This window comes from Hyaena hyaena, unplaced genomic scaffold (assembly GCF_003009895.1).
Source record: "Hyaena hyaena isolate Hyena2069 unplaced genomic scaffold, ASM300989v1 scaffold_403, whole genome shotgun sequence".
Taxonomy (NCBI): domain Eukaryota; kingdom Metazoa; phylum Chordata; class Mammalia; order Carnivora; family Hyaenidae; genus Hyaena; species Hyaena hyaena.
The window spans coordinates 689,107-705,420 of record NW_024081035.1 but is presented as its reverse complement, the minus strand read 5'-3'; the positions used below and the strand labels follow the sequence as shown (position 1 = coordinate 705,420).

The 16,314-nt window shown below is 40.8% G+C and overlaps 1 protein-coding gene across 2 annotated transcripts in view; it reads right to left on the bottom strand.

The window, feature by feature from the left end:
* The window catches only part of TOP2B (DNA topoisomerase II beta), a 65,977-nt gene extending 50,570 nt beyond the window's left edge, over positions 1 to 15,407 (bottom strand). For both annotated transcript variants that reach the window (XM_039251933.1, XM_039251934.1), the window contains exon 1: positions 15,269 to 15,407. In XM_039251933.1, the coding sequence (XP_039107864.1) occupies positions 15,269 to 15,325 (57 nt within the window). In that variant the 5' untranslated portion in view covers positions 15,326 to 15,407. The remainder of the gene's footprint in view (positions 1 to 15,268) is intronic.
* Positions 15,408 to 16,314: the final 907 nt, after the last annotated feature.

Here is a 16,314-nt window from a genome sequence, read left to right as displayed (position 1 = left end):
TCACAATGACCAAACCAGGCTAGCTACAGGACTCCCCAAATCTTCCACATGCCAGTTCCTTGCCATTAAGTTACTGAAGATTATAGTAAAGAGTGGACAAAAGTAACCTACACAAAATAGTAACCTATGTAGTCAATACACACTGGGATGGCTGAAAATACGGAGCATGGTTTCTAAAATCTCAAATTTCAACTTGTAGAGGTCATGCCCATCATTCCTTACATATCAGTACTGGGTACCTCATTACTGAGGCATCTCATGATTCTAGTTTCTGCACCACTTCCAAGGAGACAGAGGTTAGTGATCCTAATCCTAACCATTCCTACAGTAGATAAGGATCCCCAACTCATATTCCCAAGGTCTACAGATTTCCCTGTCTTCTTAATAGCAGCAGAGAAACACCTCTCTCCTTCTGGATTTCCCTAATGTTGACAAATAAGACATCCCACGAAAAGAAAGGTGTTATAATGACTTTTTTTTTTACAATCAAAAAATAATTCACATATAAAACACAATGAAAACTGAGATATCTTCAGAGATCTTTGAACTTTAGTAGAAATGAAGCGGTCAGAAGACAAACAATAAAAGGAGACTTTATGCCTTTGAACAAGCCACTTCAAGTCCTACATACAGCAATACCATTATCTTTGAAGTTAATATTTGAATATTTGTAATGTATGTTTGAAACTCAAATGCAGAATCTCTGAGCAGCCTAAATCAGGACAAGAATTGTAACATTATAATCCCTATGGAAATTCAAACATTAATTAAAATCTTCCAGTGCCATAAATTTTACATAAAAGTAAAGGTACTTGATAATATTTCAAAATAAAGTATTATAAATGACTCATTTTCTATATTTTAAACTATATTCTTATACATTCTCTCATTTATACATTACACTGCTCAATCAAAAATAGCTTTGGATAAAAGAAAATAATTGTTTCATGAAGTCTTCATATTCTATTTCTATCAAGAGTTAGATGATGAACTGGCCAGAGTATGAACTGTATTTTAAAAATACCAGACAGTCTCCAAATTTCTAATCATGTTCCTTGCTTTTCATGAGATAGCTCATTAATTTATAGAAACAAATCTAAAGGTAAAAATATAACTGATTTTTGATAATGGATCCTCAGAATAGTTAGTAAGGACCAAGATCACTCTTTTAGAAAGTGTATAAAGGCAATAAATACTATGGAATAAAAGTGAGCATTAACTTAGAACTATTTGCAACCATTGGCACAAAGGTTAGGAACTGATAATAACCATGCAAGTAAAGGTTTTCAGATCCCAGGCTACTACTCCAAATCCCACAACAAGAAACCAAAAGTTGTCATTCTTGCAGGATAATTTCTCAAAAATCAGAGAACAAGCAAAACGTAGTTGACTTTCTCTGATTATTACTTGTAATTTTCAACAGGAATAATACATATGTTAAAAAATAAGTTTCACAGGTGCCTGGGTGGCTCAGTCAGTAAGTGTCTGACTCCTGATTTTGGCTCAGGTCATGATCTCACAGTTCATGGTTCAAGCCCCACATCAGGCTCTGTGCTGACAGTGTGAAGCCTGTTTGAGATTCATCACTCCACCCCACCCCCGTCTGTCTCTCTGCTCCTCCCCCACTCACACACACTCTCTCTCTCTCGCTCACTCAGGGAAAAAGAAAAAAAAAGTCTGATGGGACACCTGGGTGGCTCAGTCGGATGAGCATCCAACTTCGCCTCAGGTCATGATCTCACAGCTCATGAGTTCAAGCCCTGTGTCGGGCGGCTCTGCACTAACAGCTCAGAGCCTCAAGCCAGCTTTAGATTCTTTGTCTCCCTCTCCGTGTCTCTCTCTCTCTCTCTCTCTCTCTCTCAAGCCTGCTTCAGATTCTTTGTTCCTCTCTCTCTGCCCTTGTCCCATTCAGTCTTGTCTCTAAGAAAAAAAATTTTTTTCAACATTAAAAAAAATTTTTTTCAACATTAAAAAAAATTTTTTAATAAGTCTGATAATAGAATTAAAATATTTTATGTCTAAATATTTTTTCCTAAATATATGACAAGTGTTAAGAAAAAAAGGTACCATTTTATTTAAAATAATGAAAGGCAGGGGCACCTGGGTGGCTCAGTCAGTGAAGCGTCCAAATTTGGCTCAGGTCATGATCTCATGGTTCGTGGGTTCAAGCCCTGTGACATGCTCTGTGCTGACAGCTCTGAGCCTGAAGCCTGCTTCAGATTCTGTGTGTGTCTCTCTCTCTGACCCTCCCCTGCTCATGCTCTGTCTCTGTCTCTATCTCTCTCAAAAATAAGCCTTAAGGGGCGCCCGGGTGGCGTAGTCGGTTAAGCGTCCGACTTTCGCTCGGGTCATGATCTCGTGGTTCGTGGGTTCGAGCCCCGCGTCAGGCTCTGTGCTGACTGCCAGCTCAGAGCCTGGAGCCTGTTTCAGTCTGTGACTCCCTCTCTCTCTGACCCTCCCCTGCTCATGCTCTGTCTCTGTCTCTATCTCTCTCAAAAATAAGCCTTAAGGGGCGCCCGGGTGGCGTAGTCGGTTAAGCGTCCGACTTTCGCTCGGGTCATGATCTCGTGGTTCGTGGGTTCGAGCCCCGCGTCAGGCTCTGTGCTGACTGCCAGCTCAGAGCCTGGAGCCTGTTTCAGTCTGTGACTCCCTCTCTCTCTGACCCTCCCCTGCTCACGCTGTCTCTCTCTCTCTCCTAGAAATAAATAAAAAACATTTAAAAAAAAAATTTAAAAAAAAAAAAATAAGCCTTAAAAAAAAATTTTAAAGTAATGAAAGGCATTAAAGAGCACATTTATAGAATATAGTAAAACAAATGTTTTGAGATCTCTGTCGATAATTCAATATTAACTCTCAATTAAATAAGTTCTAAAACTTGCATTTCAAACTTTAATCCTAGATTTTTCATTGAGTAAATATTTTTAATTAACTTTACCAAAAATTATTTGTGTTGACTATAAAAACTTCTGCTGAAACTTTTATGTGAAAATTTTAGTAATGAAATATTTTTAAATGAGTAGCTTATTAAAACTACACTGTTCAGTGAACAAAATTACAAGAGTATATAAAAAATATGAGCCCATTTTCATCAGAAAAAAATTACTATATATACACATAGGAAAAAATATAAAAAATTCCCAACAGAATATCAATCAAAACTTTCTGTGAAAGTAGAAATAGAAGTTATTTTCATTTTCTTTTTTAATTTTTTTATGTTTGTTTATTTTTGTGAGCGAGAGAACTGAGCACTAGTGGGGGAGGGACAGAGAAAAGGGAGACACAGAATCCGAAGCAGGCTTCAGGCTCTGAGCTGTCAGTACAGAGCCCAACATGGGCTTTGAACTCACTGATCATTACCAGACCCGAAGTCGGATGCTTGACCAACTGAGCCACCCAATCGCCCCTTTCATTTTCTTTTCTGATACATATTTTCTAGTTTTCTACATTGAACATGGATAGAAGTATTTTTATGGCTTATTAACCCATGTATGTGAAAATGTATATACGCTAGAAAAAACCTGAAGGTTTCTCTTTTCTAGTGGCACTGTTAATACCTACGTACTACTTCTGCACTCCCAACTTTCTCACTAGAATATAGGTAAAAAGGTAAGTGAAACCAAATAAGACTGGCAGCGTGGCACAGTTGAAAATAAAAATTAACATTGTAGTCAGTTTTGTCTTTTACTTTCCCATTCTCAAGAAATGGCTGGTTCACAGAGACAATCCATAAAACTAATAGACAACCAACGGATTGGGAAAAGATAGTTGCAAATAACATATCAGATAAAGGGTTAATATCCAAAATCTATAAGGAACTCACCAAACTCCATACCCGAAAAACAAACAACCCAGTGAAGAAATGGGCAGAAGATATGAACAGACACCTCTCCAAGAGGACATCCAGATGGCCAACAAACACATGAAACAATGCTCAGCATCCCTCCTCATCAGGGAAATACAAATCAAAACCACACTTAGATACCACCTCACACCAGCCAGAGTGGCTAAAATGAGCAAATCAGAGGACTCTAGATGCTGGCGAGGATGTGGAGAAATGGGCACCCTACTACACTGTTAGTGGGAATGTAAACTGGTGCAGCCCCTCTGGAAAACAGTGTGGAGGTTCCTCAAAAAATTAACAATAAAACTCCCCTATGACCCAGCAATAGCACTGCTAGGAATTTACCCAAAGGATATAGGAGTGCTGATGCATAGGAGCACATGTACCCCAAAGTTCATAGCAGCACTCTCAACAATAGCCAAAACATGGAAAGAGCCTAAGTGTCCACCAATGGACGAATGGATCAAGAAGAGGTGGTTTATCTATACCATGGAATACTACATGGCAATGAGAAAGAATGAAATCTGGCCATGTGTAGCAACATGGATGGACCTTGAGGGTGTTATGCTGAGCGAAATAAGTCAGGCAGAGAAGGACAAATACCATATGTTTGCACGTATAGGACGATTAGGAAGAACTTAACGGAGGACCATGGAGGGGAAGAAGGGGGGAAATAGTGGGGGAGAGGGAGAGAGGCAAACCATGAGAGACTCTTGAATGCTAAGAACAAACTGAGGACTGATAGGTGTGGGGGGGAGGGGGGAGATGGGCATGGAGGAGGGCACCTGTGGCGATGAGCACTGGGTATTATATGGAAACCAACTTGACAATAAACTATTTGTAAAAAAAAAAAAAAAAAAAAAAAAGAAATGACTGGTTCACTAACTGCAAACAGAAAGAGGAGGTTCTCTCCTGAGAGGTCTGTGTTTTTCTGACAGAAACCAGGAATAATGTCCTGTTTATTACCAGAAAGTTTCCCCCTGACTAACGTCCAGACCGTTAAAAATAAAAATCTGGGGGTGAGGGGACAGAGAGCAACTCCCCTCCAACCTCAGTGGGATGATCCTATCCCTAGTACAAACACTTGGGACTGAGAACTAAGTAAAATGAGAAAAATCTATTGATCATCTTCCCTCCAGCTGTTATTACCACTATCTCTGGCTAAGAGAGAAAGAGAAGAAAAAGAAAAGGAAAGAAATCACCACGAGTGGTTCTTCAGTTTTAACACTATTACTGATAATATTTAGAAAAGATCACGAAAGTAGGTTGAACAGAAACGGACCAAGAAACTCATATCTACACGTTTATAAAATCACTCTCAATCCCACAAATAATAAAGAAGGCTGATATATATTTGATACCTGTAGGATAAAAGAATTATGCTCTTTCATTTTGGGAGGGGAGGTGTTAAACTTTCCATATTAATGTCAGTATGTTTTCACTTACAACTTATTTGGTTTACTTCACAAGTTTTCCCAGTGAATCTCTTGTGTGATTAGCACTATTTGAAAAGTTGAGAAGTTGAAAAATCCTTATTGAATTGCAATAGCCCTCTCAACCTCATGTTTAATTGAGACAGGTATACGTTGGCACAGAGCTTTGATTTTTAAATTTCTGTTGTGGTTGCTGTTGTATTCATTTTTTGTTTTTCAAGTCCTTGTTTCGCTAAGTCTTTTTAATTTGCTTTAAGTTTTGGGGGTTTTGGGGGTTTTTTTAATGTTTTTTGTGGTTTTTTTGTTTTGTTTTGTTTTTTCCCTGAGAGAGAGAGACAGCGTGAGCAGGGGAGGGTCAGAGAAAGAGGAGATACAGAATCCAAAGCAGACTCCAGGCTCTGAACTAGCCATCAGCACAGAGCCCAACGCGGGGCTCAAACCCACAAACCATGAGATCATGACCTGAGCCGAAGTCAGCCGCCCAACCGACTGAGCCACCCAAGTGCCCCTGCTTATGCTCATTTGAAACATTGAAAAGAAGGGGATCTTTCGATTCAAAATGATGATTTAAACTATTCTTAGTCTTATATGTTCATAGTAGTAAAATACCTTGTCCTATTGTGTTTGCACTAAGTGTTCCACATTAAATAAAAATTCACAATATGCCCATAAAAATAATCAATTACCAAAAACTTCTAAGTAAATTTTAAGGTTTGATAAAATTGACATCTTACAATTTATTTGTAATTTAGTTTACTGCCTAAATTTGTTTATGCAGACAAAATGCCAAGCTATTTATAGTAAAAATCCAGCATCTAATTACACTGGAACATAAGGAATCAGAGTAACATTTTCATTTTCATGTAAAACTAAAGAAAATGAAAATGCAAAGTAACCCCCATATGAAAATATTCTTCACATATCTAAAAACATTTTAATTCTATTCTTCGTGGTTTACACATATGATACCATAAATGACTTTTTCTGAAGTTCAAAAGCTGGCTGCCAAATTAAACAATGCATTGTAAGGGATATTTAAATTGTAACAAAAACATCAAAATAATTCATATAATTGATATTGAAATATCAATTTATTTTATAGCATTTTTCCAATATTGCTGACTCCTAGTGAAAGAATATAGATATAATACTTATCCAAGATTCAACCTTATCAAGAATACTTCTCAACCACCAGAACATAAAGAAAAACATTCCAATAAAACAAACTTTTTATTTCAGAATGAGTTTATACCAAGATCATTCTGTTAAAAAAAAAAAAGATTCTTCCATGTAGAGTTACAGAGTTGCCACGTGAGATATAGCAATTTGGGGCAATCACCCACAGTTCCTGTTTTTCTGTGAGAGAATGAATTGCTGCCAAAGAGGGGAGAGGAGATGGTTTGCCAGTTGGTGCTAAAAAGGAACTGAGCCAGTCATTCACATAATCGGCACAAAAAATCTCACCATCACCAAGCCAACAAGAGTGGCACTAGCAAAACCTTGGCAACAAGCCTTTTCTCCCGTCTTCTATAAATGACCTCCTCAGACTTCACATTACCCTTTTGTTACATCTCCGCCCCTTCTTTTCTCCCTCAAGACTGCCATGCTTTGATGTTCGTTTCACTCATATTTCACCTATGTAATAGAGAGGGCCATGCTAAAACAAAAACCAACACTTTGTCTTCCATCTATGCTCCTCAAGAAATGCCCTCCCAAACCAGGGATGGGGGAAGAGATGGCAGGTGAGGGATACTGAAGATCATAAGGAATGTTTAAATGTCCACTGCAAAAATAAAAAATATACTTTCTCTAAAAGGCATCCAAATTGGAAAGGAAGAAGTAAAACTGTCACTATTTGCAGATGAGATGTTATATATAGAAAAATCTAAGGACTCCACTAAAAAACTATTAAAACTAACAAATTCAGTAAAGTTGCAGGATACAAAAATCAATATACATAACTCTCCTTGTGTTTCTGTACAAGGACAAACTATCAGAAAAAGGAATGAACAATCCCATTTACAACTGAATCAAAAAGAATACTTCGGAATAGATTTAACTAGAAAGGTGAAAGACCTATTAGCTGAAAACAAAGACACTGATAAACAAACTGAAGACACACCAAAAAAATGGAAAGATATTCCATGCTCATGGACTGGAATAATTCACACTCTTTAAGAAGTCCATACTACAGAAGGCAGTCTACAGATTCAATGCAATCCCGATCAAAGTTCCAACAGCATTTTTCACAGAAATAGAACAAACAATCCTAAAATGTGTATGGAACCACATAAGACCCTGAATAGCCAAAACAATCTTGGGAAAGAAGACCTAGAGGCATCCCACTCACCAGTTTCAAACAATATTAAAAGCCATAATAATCAAAACAGTATGGTATTGGCATAAAAACAGACACAAAGATCAATGGAACAGAGAGCCCAGAAATATACCCACACACATGTGGTCAATTAATTTACGAAAAAAGAGCCAATAATATACAAGGAAGAAAGACAGTCTCTTCAATAAATTAGTGGTATTGGGAAAAGTGGACAGCCACATGCATGAATGAAATGGGAGTGCTCTCTTATACCGTACACAAAGATTAACTCAAAATTAATTAAAGACTTCAATGTAAGCTCCTTGATGTGGGTCTTGACAATGATTTTGTTTTAACTGACACCAAAAGCAAAGGCAACAAAAGCAAAACTAAGTGAGACTACATCAGACTAAAAAGCTTCTGCACAGGGGTAACTGAGTGGCTCATTCGGTTAAGCATCCAACTCTTGGTTTCAGCTCAGGTCATGATCTCACAGTCTGTGAGTTCAGGAGAGCACAGAGCCTGCTTTCAGATTCACTTTCTCCCCCTTTCTGCCCCTCCCCCACTCAACTCTCACGCTCCCTTACTCTCTCTCAAAATAAAGAAATAAGCTTTTTTTTAAATGTTTAATGTTTTTTATATATTTCTGAGAGAAAGACACACAGAGAGAGAGAGACAGCATGAGCAGGGTAGGGTCAGAGAGACAGGGAGACACAGAATTTGAAACAGGCTCCAGGCTCTGAGCTAGGTGTCAGCACAGAGCCCAAGGCAGGACTCGAACTCACGAACTGTGAAATCATGATCTAAGCCGAAGTCGGACGCTTAAGGGACTGAGCCACCCAGGTGCCCCAAGAAATAAACTTTAATAAAATCTTCTGCACAGCAGGGAAACCACAAAAAATAAAAAGGCAACTTACCAAACAGGAAACAATATTCACAAATGATAAATGTGATAAGGGGTTGATATCCAAAATATATAAATAACTCATTCAACTCAATAGCCAGGAAAAATCCAACTAAAAAATGGGCAGATTTTCTGAATAAATATTTTCAAAAAAGACATAAATGGCCAACACACACATGAAAAAACATGCAACATCACTAATTATCAGGGAAATGCAAATCAAAACCACAACAATAATAAATACCACAATAAGATAACCACCTCACACCTGTCAGAATGGCTATTATCAAAAAGACAAGAGAGGCGCCTGTGTGGCTCAGTCATTTAAGCGTCCAACTTCAGCTCAAGTCATGATCTCACAGTTCAGGGGTTCCAGCCCCGGGACAGGCTCTGTGCTGACAGCTCAGAGCCTTAAGTCTGTCTTCAGATTCCGTATCTCCCGCTCTCTCTCTGACCCTCCCCTGCTCATGCTGTCTCGCTGTCTTACTGTCTTACTGTCTCACTGTCTCTCTCTCTCTCTCAAAAAATAAAAAATCATTAAAAAAAAAAAAAAAGACAAGAAATAACGAGTGTTAGCAAGGATGTGGAGAAAAGGGAACCGTCATGCACTGCTGCCAGGAATGTAAACTGGTGCAACCACTATGGAAAACAGTTTGAGGTTCCCCCCAAAAAATACAAATAGGGGGCACCTGGGTGGCTCAGTTGGTTGAGCAGATGACTTCAGCTCAGGTTGTGATCTCACAGTTCGTGAGCTCAAGCCCCATATCAGGCTTTGCACTAGCAGTGGGGAGCCTGCTTGAATTCTTTGGCTCCCTCTCTCTGCTGCCCTCCTCAACTTGTGCTCTCTCCCCAAAATGGATAAACATTTTTAAAAACTACAAATAAAATTACCATATGATCCAGCAATTCCACTTCTGGGCATTTATCTGAAGGAAACAAAAATACTAACTTGGAAAGATACATGCACCCCCATGTTCACTGCAGCATTATTTACAATGCCCAAGACACACAAAGCAACCAAAGCATCCATTGATAAATGGATAAAGAAAATATGTTACATACACACACACACACACACACAGAGGAATATCCATCCATCCATAAGAAAAGAAGGAACTTTTGCCATGTGCAACAACATGAATGAACCTTGAGGGCATTATGCTAAATGAAATAAATCAAAGAAAGAAACACAAATACTGTATGATCTTACTTATACGTGGAATCTAAAAACAAAACAGGAATCCTGAATTGGGTGGGTTTGAAGGGAGCACCATGGCAGAAGGTGACCCATTGGTACAAATTTCCAATTATAAACAAGGAAGTCCTGGCATGTAAGGTACAACATGGTGACTACAGTTAATACTACTTGTGCTGTATATTTAATTTAAAAGTTGCTAAGAGAGTTGGTCTTAAAAATTCCAATCACAAGAAAAAAATTCTAAAAATGTGGTGATGGATGTTGACTTATTATGATTTCACAATATTAAAAAAAACTTTCTCTGAGATAAAAGACATGAAAATTCTTTTCAACAGATTTGAAAAAAAAGACACATGTGTATGTACACATCTGAGAGCTTATTGTGTGGCAGCATTATCTGAATCATAGTAATCTCAATCAGCCCTCATAAGAGCTCTACAAAGTAGATACCCTTATCATAAGTCTCTTTCTATAGATGAGGAAATGGAAGTCTGAAGAAGTATTTTCCCAAAGCTAATAAAGCTAGTACTTGAGGAAGCTGAATTATGAAACTATGTGATCTGAGTTCACAGCCCATACTCTTAAAAAGCATTGTTACACAAGATACATATACCCTAAAAAGGAAATGTATTCCTTAGCTTTTTGTGTGAGAGTAAAAGAAAAGTTAGTAGAAAGAGATACAAGTACATCCCAGAAGACATTTTTAATCTTGTCACATCACTGTATAAAAGATGAGACTTTTTGGTTTTTAATGTTTTTAAAGTGGGAGGTTGTATTAAATCACGGTTACAAAGATAAACCTGGTTTCAATCCCACTTCTGCCTCAGTAGGGTGATTAACAGTTTGCTACCTAATTCTCTAACCAGCCCCACCCCCATTTCCTTCTCTGCAAATAAAAATAACATACCCATCGTACCTTTTCTCCAAAGAGGGCCCTATTTTTAAAATCTACAAAAAAGGCTTATTTTTTTTTAATATTTTTATTTATTTCTAGGAGAGAGAGAGAGAGACAGTGTGAGCAGGGGAGGGTCAGAGAGAGAGAAGGAGTCACAGACTGAAACAGGCTCCAGGCTCTGGGCTGGCAGTCAGCACAGAGCCCGACGCAGGGCTCGAACCCACGAACCGCGAGATCATGACCTAAGCGAAAGTTGGACGCTTAACCGACTAAGCCACCCAGGCGCCCCAAAAGGCTTATTTTTTAAAAACTGTACTTAGTAAAATACAGCCACTGGCACTGGAGTAACTAACAGATCTAAAACTACAGGTAAACACTTCCCTTCAGAAAAGTTACCAATTATAACTATATTTTCTAAGTGCTGCTTTATGTTACTTGAAACTGTATCTAAAGAATATTGCTACTTGACCACTGTCTTAATAATGATAGACTTTTTAAGAGGTTAGTAAGTTATCCAATTTGTTAAGAATAACCGAGGTTGGATTATGAATCCAGCTTTTTGCTAACCCTATAGGGATACAAGTAAGTACAATACATGACAGTCTCTAGCTATAGGAGTTTATAATTTAATCGTTAAAGACAAAATTATGCATGAAAGTTATATAAAAAGACATTTATATTTTTTGATCCATAAGAGTAACAGGAAAGGATGAGTGTAAACTGGAGGGTAAGAATTTGGTGATACTATGAGGACCATACAAAATAAATTTCAATTGAGAGGCACATAGCTTACGAAAGAACTGGTTTGAAACTCTGGTTAAGAGAGAGCGAGCATGAGTGTGTGAGTGTGCAAGGACAGGGGCCAGGGCAGAAAGAGAAAGAGAAAGAAAGAGAGAGAGAGAGAGAGAGAGAGAGAGAGGGAGAATCCAAAACAGGCTCCACACGGTCAGTGCAGAGCCCAACGTGGGGCCTGAACTCATGAACTGTAAGATCATGAGCTGAGCTGAAATCAAAAGATGGACACACAACTGACTGAGCCACCCACATGCCCCTAAAGCAATGTTCTTAATAAAAATCTTTAAACAATATTTGAATATACAATCATGTTTCCTGAATTAGAAATATTCACAGTAAACAAAAAAATAGTATTTTTTTGTATCTCATTTAATTTTACATTTAAAATATTTTTAATATTTATTTTTGAGAAATTTTATTTTGAGCACAAGCCGGGTGGGGAGAAAGGGAGAGAGAGGGAGACACAGAATCCCAAAGCAGGCTCCAGGCTCTGAGCTGTTAGCACAGAGCCTGACATACCACTGGAACTCACGAACTGTGAGATCATGACCTGAGCCAAAGTCAGACACAATATTTAACTGAATGAGCCACCCAGGCACCCCTCATTGAATTTTACTTTTTAAAACACTATGTTAATTGTGGTTTTATATATTTTTTAAAGAAACTTATGTTTTAGAGATAAATACTGAAATATTTACAGACGAAGTGATATAATTCTAGGATTTGCCCTACTTCAAAATAATGAAAAGAGGCAAACTGGGTAACCTTGAGTTGGTAATCGTTGAAACTTGGTAAGTAGAGGAAGACTTCTTATATTATTCTGGCTACCACTTATTTATATGCTTAAAATTTAATTATAATATCTTTTAATCTACCAAATTAGAGTACTGCTAGGAAAAAAGATCAATATTCATATGGTAATTAACTATACTCTAATATTTCCATAAAAGTTCTTAAAACCACTTACAAATGATAAATAACAGAATGAAATAGACTAGAGGGTCTACTAATCAAAGCTTTACAAACTAAAAGTTAATTCAAGAAAACTCTGCTGGGGTCAGGAAGCCTTCACAGCTGTTGTTAATGTTAACTCAAAATAGTTCTATATTTTTCACTTTTTTTAATTTCAAAAAATTTGCTTAAAATACTGTAAATCAAACACAAACCAAATACTGTATTATATGGAGAAGTTAATGTCAGTCTTAAACCATTCTGCTTTGTGGTTTCAGGTATTGAAATGTAAACTTTCAGGGCGCCTGGCTGGCTCAGTCAGTTGAGCTTCTGACTCTTGATTTTGGCTCAGGTCATGAACTCATGATTTGTAAAATCAGGTCCCACATTGGGCTCTGTGCTGACTGTGAGAACCTATTTGGGATTCTCTCTCTCTCTCCCCTCCCCCTCTGCCTCTCAAAATAAACAAACATTTAAAAATATATAATGAGAGATACCTATAAAAAATGTAAACTTTCATGCAGTAACAGTGTTAATACTACATCCAGACAAGCATGCCAACAGAATACCAGCAACACATGGCATTACCCATCCCCCTCCCAAAAGAACTCTATCAGGGACTAATTCCATTTTTATTTCTTTCTGTTACCCACAAGCAGGTGGCAATATAACACCAGTTTCAATAAAGCAGGCAAAGCTACCCCTCTTCAGAAATAAATGACCACTGAAACACACCCCTGAATTCTCTCAAAGGAATAATTTGCTTTCACCCTGGTTCAAAAGCATTTCACGTAAAAGCAACTTCATTATTCTGAGTGTACATTTCTTGAACTTCACCATCAACAACAAAAAACATTTATCAAACCCAGCACTGGCTACCTATGTTTATCTCATTTAATTCTCAATACAACCTTATTTTATAGATGAGAAAACAGGCATAGAAAGGATAGGTCCCTTTTGCAATGTGTTGGAGAAAGGATCTGAATCTACATCAATTTGACATCAAATCCATCCTCATAATCACTTCACTATATTGCCTCCCATAAAATTAGTCTATGATCAATGATGTAGATTACGGACATAAAGATGCTCATATAACCTGACAAATTTAAAGCAAGCATCAAACCTGAAAGTGGACTTCCGAAGTGATTAGCTTTTTAATAAACTTCTAATTCAACAAGAGAATATATAATCTATAAGTAAAAGATTAACTTTTACTATATTCCCCATTAGTTTTGTATGAAAAAAACCTTTAATAATAAATCAAAATTATCAAATGAATTTTTAGTACTGAATGAGACCCTCTAAGTTTCATGAGATTTTTTATGTAAGTTTCCTACTGAGCTTAACAGAAAAAGCAGTCATTTGGTTATCTACAAAGTTAAATAACGGTAAATTAAAATATTGCTATCAAATGTCAACCAATTCAACCCTGGAACAAAACATTTACCATTACAGAATCAGAAGTCCTCAGAAACACCAATCAGGCCTGGGTACTTCCAAACAGTGAATGAGAACCATCTGGCCAACTCAATTTTCATAAGTTACTTAATTTTAGTAACAGGGTAAGGGCCATCCATTTTTAAAAACATTATTTTGCATTTACGCATTCTCTCCTCCGGGAATGGACCCCATGGACCAATAATTTATAATCTCACAGGTTATCTATCCTGGCTCTGTTCATACTACACTATAGGAGCAACATACAAAATTCGGAAAATTCAACAATAAAAGCCTGGCAAGTTACTTTGCAAAGCACCGCGGCACCCAAACATAAACGGTTAAAATGTTTTTCTACTATCCGTAACCTATTTTTTTTTTTACAAGGGACACTTTTCGACACAGCAGAACTGCTACCCAACTCCCCCTAAACGTCGCCCAAGAGAAGAGAAAATGAAGAAGCAGTAAGAAAAAATGCCAATATGAAAGTTTCCTTGGGTGTTCCGAAAAAGGGAAAATCTATCGAGAGTCCCTGTAACAAGTAAGGCTTTTTAAATGTTCCTCCTGGAAACCAAGTCAGTCGGCTGAGCTGGGCTTTTTTGTGTGTGTAGGAAATGACCCTGCTCTGAACTCTATGCTGAGCAAGTGAAACGCCGGTGAATTATCGATCTGCCGTGGGAATCGGATCGCTCTAGGTCTCGCCTCCCCTACTACCTCCCAGCAGGAAGCGAGCGCCGAAATCCTTTAATTCCAGAACCGAGCCCTGCGGTCACCTCTCCAGCACCCTCCAATTGGCCCCCGCCCCGTTTCACCTGCGATGCTGACGCAGGTGAACGCTTCTTTTAATAATCCCAGCCGGACAGATGGACGCTCTACAGTAGAGTAACTGCTGTGGAAACTGCCACGCCGAATGCGCTTTCCATGGGAAGGAGACTCCGGACTCCAGTGTAAATTGCCTTGGACTCGCTCCCCAACCAAACCCATTCTTCTTTGAGAGCTTAGAGCCTCAGAAATGGTTGCATTTGCATCTACAATACACACACACACACACACACACACACACACCCTTTCTCCGGGATTTTCTTAAGCCACATTTAGATAAAAGTGCTGACCCACAAAGACACACGGGCATTACTGCCAGACCCATCATCTCATGCCTGACTGACCTAGAAGAGTCTTGAGAAAGAGGAAAAAAGATGAAGCGAGGGCTTCCTATCAGAACCATGGTTTGTCCCCCTAAGTTTCAAGTGCACATTAAGCCCCCGCAGCGGAGCCTCCACGGAGGTGAAGAAAGAAAAGGGGCGGGGAGCGGGGGATTCTGCTGGCAGAAGCCCCGACGGGGCGCCCGTTCGGGTCGCCGGATTTCCCTCCCGGCTCCCTCCCTCCCCATCCCCGGTCCGCCCGGCGGAATTCCTCCCCCACCGCGGGCCGGGAACAATGCCGCGGCCGGGACCCCCGCTCCCTCCCCCCCGCCCCCCGTCGCCCGCCACTCACCACCCAGGTCAGCGCCCCGTTGCCGCCGGCTCCCGCGCCGCCGCCCGCCTTGGCCATGGCTGGTGCCTCCGCTCACAGGCCCCGAGGCCGCGGCCGCCGCTCCCGCCTCCCTGCGGGCCGCCGGGCCCCGCTGCTCCGCACCGACCGCTCCGCTCGTCGCGCTCCTAGCGGCGCCGCCCCCCGCGCCCCATCGTCGACACCCCGGGCGGACGCCCGGCCGAGCCCGCCGAGGAGGCCGCGCCGCGCGGCGCCCTCAAACTCGAGGCGCGGCGGCCGCGTCGCCCGGGCCTAGGGCCGCCGCGAAGAGGTGGAGGAGGAGGAAGCAGGAGGCCGGCGGCGGCAGAGCCGCGGCGCTTCCTCCTCGCCCGCCCGCGGGCGCCGCACAAGCCGGGCCGAGGCCGGGAGGCGCGCGCGGCGAGCGCAGCCGGGGAGCCCGGGGCGTCCAGACGTGGCGGGGACGCAAAGGCGCCTTGTCCTTCCTCACAGTCCGCGAAGGCCGGCCGCTGGGGTAGCGGGAGTCGCCGCCGCCGCCGCCGCCGCTGCCTCAAAGGCCGCCTTCGTCGGCCGTGCTGCACCCCGACTTCCTCACATCCACACACCGAGAGGGACAATAAACAGAGCCACCGCCGTCGCGGTCGCCTCCCTCTTGTCCGGCATAACACCGCACACACACATTCGCACACCGAGGAGGGCGGGAGGGAGCGGCGGTCGCCCCGCTGTCAGTCAGAGACTCGGCGCCCAATCGGGGCCTTTTCGCCGCAACCCCTCGGCCAATCCTAAAATTCCAAGCCCCCGGAGGGGCGGGACCCGAGGGGGAAACGTCATTGCGGGTAGCAACCGAAGGGAAGACTTGGGGTTTTTGTTTGTGTGTGTGTCTGTGGGTTTTCCATTTGAGGGGAGAGCAGGGGCTGCTGTCAAGGGTCATTTGAGGGCGGCAAAGGGAAAGGGTCGACCTGGCCTCGGGTCGATTGTAATCCTCCGGGTGCGCTGTTTACTCTAAGACCGGTCGGCGGAACCGAGGCATTTCTTTGCCTAGGGCAGCTGTG